This window comes from Seriola aureovittata, chromosome 21 (genome assembly GCF_021018895.1).
Source record: "Seriola aureovittata isolate HTS-2021-v1 ecotype China chromosome 21, ASM2101889v1, whole genome shotgun sequence".
In the NCBI taxonomy this organism is placed as follows: Eukaryota; Metazoa; Chordata; class Actinopteri; order Carangiformes; family Carangidae; genus Seriola; species Seriola aureovittata.
In genome coordinates this window covers 14,240,155-14,247,743 of record NC_079384.1, presented here as the reverse complement: position 1 = coordinate 14,247,743, position 7,589 = coordinate 14,240,155, and the positions used below count along the sequence as shown (strand labels likewise).

Sequence of the window (7,589 nt, the reverse complement as noted above, 5' to 3'; positions counted from 1 at the left end):
AAGGGAAATCTTATTGCAACAGCATACAGGGGTATTTCAGACTACAGTGTGGTCTCATTTTGTTGCACTTTCCTGTTTCAACACAACAATGCTCACATGTGCAAGTGTAGAGCTGCAACAATCAATGCAAAACAATGAATCTGTTCAGTCATTTTTCAAGCAAAAATAGTGAAACGGTGCCAAATTTTGGTCTCACAAATGAGAGGATTTGCTGCTTTTCTTTGTTGTATATTATTATAAAATGAATAATTTGGGGGTTTTGGGCTTTTGGTCAAACAAAACAAGACACCTGAAGACATCTCCTGCAGCTCTTTGACAATTTTTTGATGAAAACAATCATTAGTTGCAGCCTTACTACAATGACAGGTCCATAAAGACAAGGTTTTCCCAGCTTGGTGTGGAAGAGCGTGAGTGTCCTCAACACCATCTAAGAGCTTTGGGATGAACTAGAGCAGCGACTGCGAGCCAGACCTTATCGCCCAACATCAGTGCCTGACCTCACTAACGCTGTTGTGGATGAATGGGAGAAAATCCCTGCAGCCAGGATCCAAAAACCTTGCGGAAAGCCTTCCCAGAATAGGGGAGGCTGTTACAGCAGCAGATTAATGTCCATGGTTTAGGAATGAGATGATGAACAACCACACACGGGTGTTAATGTTTGGTTGGTGAACGTTTGGCAAACCGACCCTTTAAAGAGCTGAAATAACGGGCACAGAGGATGACCCCGACCAAGCACCACCAAGCCTTAAGAGCAATGCATCTGTGTATATGTGTGTGTGTGTGTGTGTGTGTGTGAAATAAAGCATGTCCACATGGCCCATGACATGGGGGGGGGGGGGGGGGGGGTAGTGTGAAATGTGAAACAGATGTTACTCTTTTTTCACAGGCACTGATGTCAACACCTTTACACTGTACGAGGAAGTGTGACTGTGTGTGTGTGTGTGTGTGTGTGGGGGGGTGTGCTTACATCTTTGTGTGTGTATGAAAAACCGCATTTGAGGGAAGGCTTCCCATAAACACCTGTTTTGTTCCGGTTAATATCTCTCGTCATAGTGAAGAAATGATGGCCTCAGTGAAAGAGGAGAGAGAGAGAGAGAGAGAGAGGTAGCGAAAGAAGGGAAGGGGGGGGTCACCTCCATTCCCCTCCGTCTGTGAAAGAGAAGAGCTCATGTGGGATGAACACATTCGTTTATTCATTCGGCCCGTCTATTTTCAGCCCAGTGGGTTTATGGTTATTGGAAAGGCGTTGCCGTCTCGCTCCTTCCCAGAAGGAGTCAATATTTCTCCCTCTCCTTCATTTCTCCCTCTCTGCCTCTTTTTCTCTAATTCAATATTTTCTCCAAAACACCACTCTCCCCTCCACGCGCAGGCAAGGAATGCTGGGAGGCATTCGAGAGAAGCAAAGACAGAGCACGTACACACACACACACACACACACACACACAAAGACAAAAGTGTGAGGTTACAGAACGCAGTGCCAACAGTGATCCCGGAAAAACTCTTGCTCAGGACGTCTCCCAATTTCTCCACCTAATCGCAGTTACCCGTCGCTGCTCTTTCTTTGCTTACCGATGCATCTTTATCTCTCTCCGTTCACGGCTCTTGTGGGGCTCTCGAGACCGACTGTGGCCTTTTTATGATGCTGATGTTTGCTAATGACTTTTAATGACGACTTGTTATGGCTCATAAAACCTGGCTCTGTTACTGGCAACATCAACTTTAACTACAGTACAATGCGGTCCTGATAACACACACTGGGACTTTTATCAAGTGATTTAAATCTGACAAGACACCATGAGTATGCATGAGTGGGAAATGTGTGTAGGGGGGGGGGGGGGGGGGGGGGGGGTGCTGCCTGGGATGTGAATGTAGCCATAGTATTTGTAGGTCAGAGAGAAAAACAGTGAGTGTCAGAGAGGGGAGGGAGTTGTTTAGTAATGAGTGCATCTCCCTCGTAGCCTAATCTCAGTCCACAGAAGATAAATTCCCACAAGCCTTCACCTCCAAATATTGACTCAGTTCCTGAGACACGAGGGAACTGAGGCTTTATTGCTGATAAAAAAAGGAGACAGTGCTGCATATAACCAGTGTAGTTTGGGCCTGAGCCCATAGCTCCATCATGTCATGTGTGTGTCGGGTGGGGGTGGGCACATGTTCACTTCCTTTCTTGCTGTCTACAACAAGTAAGTGGATGATGGGTGAGCACCAGTTAGAATTAGCTTTACAGCTCAGTGCAGGGATAAAGGTCAGGCCAAAAGCAGGTTTGTGACCCCTGAAGAATCTCATATTCATGACTTGTGTAAACACATCATACACACTGGCATGGAAACAGACGGACACACACAGATGCACAGAGACATTTACGCAAATGCATGCCTCGCTCACTGGGGTGGATTAATGCAGGACATTGTGAGAGTTACATGGGCAAATATGAACTCAGCATAACATCTGACGTATTCTGGTTAAAGATAATTGATAGTAAGATAGTAGAGGAATGTGTCCGATGATATTTTGACCAGAAAGAAGAAACTTCAGAGGGCTGCTGCAATAGTACAAGCTGACCTGAGTCCATGTTCAGTATTTAAAAGTGATTTACACATTTTTCATGGAAGTTTCATGGAAGTAATCTGAACATACAACTGATAATTCATAATTGATTAATGTCCATTATATGCTGTTAATTGCTTAATGTTGTGACTGTTGTAACGACAAACGTTTGATGGTTCCAGCTTCACAAATATCTCAGATTTTCTGTTTTTTTCTGTTTTATATCGTAGTACTGCTGGTTGGACAACACAAGCCCTCTGGACATTGCCGTCTGAACTATTGTTATGAGATTTTTAATTGTTTTCTGATGTTTTGTAATTGAATTTATTAATTGAGAAAATAATCTACAGATTAATCAGTAATCAAATTAATCGTTAGCTGCAGACACACCAAACTCAACACTTCAAAATGATCCAGTTCAATAATCTAGCTACGAATGTAATTGTTGTGAAGCCTATGATGTTCAATTTCTATCAACACATTTGTATGAGATTAAGACTGTTGAGTCACACTTTGTTCCATCTATCGATCAGAATATGTAAATGAGAGGATTATCCCCTGGACTGTGTGACAAGTTAGTCTACAGTTTTAAAATGAGAAGAGTTATAATGAAGTATCCAGTAACAGGATAACAACTTTACACTAGGATATTTTGATACTTGCTCATATGTATAATAGTGAGCTTTGTTGAGATAATGGCACCACCTTGAGGCCCATACTAATCTGTGCATGTTGATAAACTGATAGGTCATCCATTAACTGTCCTTGCAGTCAATGATTATCGATTTCAAGGCAACGATCCAAAGTTCAGTACATAAACACCACCAATGAATATGATTGAATGAGGAGCATCATGTCTTTGAAAACATTTTCCTGCAGGGTTTTGTATAAATTGTTAAACCCTTGTATCGTCGCTTCAATTAAACGAGATGCAGCTGTGCTGGGACGGAGCTCCGCGCGGGGCTACTACAACGCCGGGAAGCCCAGGTGCCCCGGGCCGGTCGGGGCGGCCCGCGTCCGGGTAGTGGACCTCCGCAGCGACACGGTGACCAAGCCCGGGCCGGCGATGCGCCAGGCCATGGCGGAGGCCGAGGTCGGAGATGACGTGATGGGAGAAGATCCAACGGTTAATGGTTAGAGCCGAACCGTGATAGTGCGCTAAAGTTATAGTTGCATTTAACTAACTTAACGGACTTATTCATGGATGGTTGAAAAGTAGCACCCGCATAACTCTGAATGAAGCAATATAAAATAGGTGTAGAAACCCTATTGTAATTGATTGATAGATAATTACTCAGAATCAATCAAAGACAAATCTCCATTGCTTTTGGATGGACAATCATGTTTTTTCTGATTCTGTTTACTGAATCCGGGTTGTAATACTTTGTTCAACCAAATATATTCCTTTTCCTTTTTTTGCACTTAATTAACTCTGCATTAGCTCTTAAATAATACTTAACCAATAATTATTAACTGCTTCTTAATTACAAAATAATACACATTAGGCTACTCTTCAGTTGTAGTGATACAGACTGCAGGATTCTCAAAAAATCATTATGTGGGCAAAGCATCATCCTAAAAGCTACGCTGATAGTAAAGTGAGTATGAATTATATGGCTCAAAATTACAAATATACAGTTTTCAGTGTTTCCTCTAGGATTTTTTTCAGCAGTGGGGGCTCATGCTCTCGGGGGGGGGGGGTGGTAGAGTCAGCGGCAAAGTTTGCACCCAGGCTCATCTCTCTCTCCTGCATCTTCACCCAGCTCTCCCGCTGCTGTGCTCTGCTCTCCTCCACTTTAATAAGATTACATTAAAAGTGTGAGTAACGTCACGTTAACAGCGTTATATAGTTTACACTCACATCACATCTGATTACAAGTGTGAACATTAAAATACTATTTTTTACCTAACCATCATCATTTACGAGTCAGTAAAAGGCTTATGACGCTACCTGACTAGCGTCTTCTTCATCTGTTGTCTTTCTCTTCTTAGAGAAGTATCTGAACAAGCTCATTTGAAAATGCAGTCAGCAGTTAATACATAATGACGTGTAGATATTAGCTTAATGCTATTGATTAGTTTACTTAGTTTTTAAGTTAGCGTCACTGAGTTGGCTAATAAGTCTACCTTTTCTCCGGTAATTCGCTGCCTTATTCCTCACGACTACACTTCTCTGACTCTCACCTGGTGCCTGACGTGACGTCACTTTCAAGGCCGCGCTCTCGCGAGTAATTAACTCCAACAGGATCCCCCAACCACCCCACTCCCTCCCTCCCCTCCCCCCGCTGTTGCGCTCATCGTCACACAGGCTGTGCTGTGAAGGTGGAGAGATGTGGCGGTGGTGCATTTGCGACATTTAAAAAAAAAGAAAAAAAAAGAAAAGAAATTTGAAGGCGTGGCGGCTATGATTTAGCTATAGTTTAATGAATGTAGAGGAAACACTGGTTTTACAGTTGGGTTTGTGTACAACGTACAACTCCCTCAGTCCTTAGACGCTTGGTTAGAATAGAGAAGTAGCAGGGAATAGCTCACTATGTCAGTGTAATTTGGTTCAGCATATGAATTCATGCACACCTGCTCTTTTACTTGTGAAATGCTGCCAACATCTTGCAGAGCTACAAAAAATCGCAGCTGATATGTTTGGGATGGAGGCCGCGCTGTTTGTCCCCACTGGAACCATGAGTAACCTCATCGCAGGTGAGCTGTGCTTTTACTGGCAGAGTTTGAATCCATTTTTATGAGGTCAGAATGGTCATAAATGTGCACGCTTTTCATTTTGCAGTGATGGTGCACTGTAGGGAGCGGGGCGATGAGATGATTGTGGGTGATCTGTCCCATTTACACATCTATGAGCAGGGAGGTAGCGCACAGGTGAGCGCAGCAGAGCAGCAGACACCTGCAGTTGGGCCTTCGTCTACAGGTCAGTTTTTGCTTAAAGGAACTCAGTGTGTATTTGTGTGTTGACGCAGCTGGCTGGTGTCCACGCTACCACTGTGACCACCCTCCCCAATGGAACATTTGACTTGGAGCAGCTGGAATCAAAGATCCGCCACGGTTACCCTGATCCCCACTACCCCCGCTCACGCCTCATATGTGTGGAGAACACACACAACATACAGGGAGGACGTGTGCTGCCTCTGTCCTTCCTGCAGGAGGTGTGTGTGTGTTATGTTTCTAAACATGGGCATAGTGGAGAACACTACAGCTCAGCTCATGCTGATCGAAAAACCAATTACATTTCAACATGTGAAAGCAGCTGTCATACCTGCCTTATTAAAACAGAGTGGAGAATCCAGCATCTCTCACAGCTTTGATCATTTTTGGATGGTTTGTTTCCATCTCCAAGGTTCGTGCTTTAGCAGATAGATATGGTCTGTCAGTTCACATGGATGGAGCCAGGGTGATGAATGCTGCTGTGTTCCAGGGGGTGCCGCCATCCACCATACTGCAGCACACAGACACTGTCAGTGTGTGCCTCTCCAAGGTGGGACTGAAAAACACAAACGCATACCAGAATAGACAAGACGGTAGAAGACATTTCTTTGCGTATTTTAGAAAATACATATGTGATGAGTCAAAATGGGCAAACATCAGACAGAAAACAGAAAACTTTTCAAAAGCAAAGTCAAATTCACTGTGCGGTTTCTAACAGGGTTTGGGTGCCCCAGTGGGTACCATGCTGGCTGGACCCCAGGATTTCATAGCCAGAGCGGTGCGGTGCCGTAAAGCCCTGGGTGGGGGGATGCGGCAGGCTGGTATACTAGCAGCAGCTGGAAAACTGTCTTTACTGGATATGGTAAGAAGACTGGAGGAGGATCACCGCAATGCAAAAACCTTTGCTCAAGGTGAGTAGCTCATATTTACGTTTATGAAAATTTAATCATTAACTGGCAGCCATTATGTTCCTGTTTCTGACTTCTTCATGCTTGTTTATTCTCCTGCCCAGCGCTGCTCGACTGCGATGCTCCTCTATTTGCTGTAGACATGGCGGCCGTGGAGACAAACATCCTGCGTTTCCGTCTAGAGGAACCCGGTTTGAGCCCCTCTGAGTTCTGTGCCCACATGGGTCAGGTTTGCGAAGGAGAGGAGGCTGCATTGGGACAAGGGATACAAGTTCTCATGTACCCTCATTTTGGAAACTCAGTAAGGGCTGTGTGGCATCTTGGGATATCCCCTGAAGATACCCAGCTGGCCATTCAGAAAATGCAATTTGTGGCTTCTCAGTACTTGAATGAAAAACTCAGGGCCCAGTGAAACCTGACCTGTATAGTCAAATCACTAGGACTGATCATAGAAATTTTACACAGACTAACTTCACCTCAAACATGGGACGAACAACAACCAGAGTCACTTTTGACTGTGGTCCTCTTTATATCCCTCGTCATTTAATTTTTTTTTTGCAATTCTCATGCATTAAATTTAATGAACCACTGTCTCTTGTCAAAGTGTCTTTCATATTTTTCTCGTACATAGTAGAGTGACCTAACCCCCATGCTGTGATTTTAATTGTTAATTTTTTCTAAACTTGAACAGAGTATCATTATCTATAGATATAAGATAAACGGTTTGTAAAAACCTTAAAACATTCTCTCTCGCTCTCTTTATGTAAAGCTCTCGCGATGGAATCAGGAAAAATCAAAATGTTTCTGGCAGCGGTGGGATTCGAACCCACGCCATCGAAATGACTGGAGCCTAAATCCAGCGCCTTAGACCACTCGGCCACGCTACCACGTTACACGCGCTGCACCAGTCAGACAATTTATACGTCAGCAGGTGACTCAAAGTATGGGATAGATTTGCAACTATTAATTTACCACTTTTGTGACGCAATGTAGCTAATGTTGGTTAGCTAACGAATGCAAGTTAGGATACCAATTTCATCGCATTAATACCAGCCCAACGTTGACGTAACTACCAATTGGACGTAGATGTAGCCGTTACATTTGAACGTTGGTGCGTTGTACGACCGAGTGTAACGTTACTGCTACTGTGGTTACATTCCTATTCACTCAATCATATTTATTTTTCTAGTTGCTATTAGC

The 7,589-nt window shown here is 43.8% G+C and overlaps 1 protein-coding gene and 1 non-coding gene across 2 annotated transcripts; one reads left to right on the top strand and one right to left on the bottom strand.

Moving 5' to 3' along the window:
- Positions 1 to 3,315: 3,315 nt before the first annotated feature.
- tha1 (threonine aldolase 1) lies at positions 3,316 to 6,979 on the top strand. Its single transcript, XM_056365398.1, has 7 exons — positions 3,316 to 3,680; positions 5,161 to 5,244; positions 5,330 to 5,418; positions 5,517 to 5,702; positions 5,894 to 6,031; positions 6,200 to 6,392; positions 6,494 to 6,979. The coding sequence occupies exons 1-7, from the start codon at positions 3,389 to 3,391 to the stop codon at positions 6,799 to 6,801; spliced, it is 1,290 nt and encodes a 429-aa protein (XP_056221373.1). The 5' UTR covers positions 3,316 to 3,388; the 3' UTR covers positions 6,802 to 6,979.
- A 215-nt stretch (positions 6,980 to 7,194) lies between these two features.
- trnal-uag (transfer RNA leucine (anticodon UAG)) lies at positions 7,195 to 7,276 on the bottom strand. The gene has a single exon. It is a non-coding gene; the product is annotated as a tRNA-Leu (tRNA).
- Positions 7,277 to 7,589: the final 313 nt, after the last annotated feature.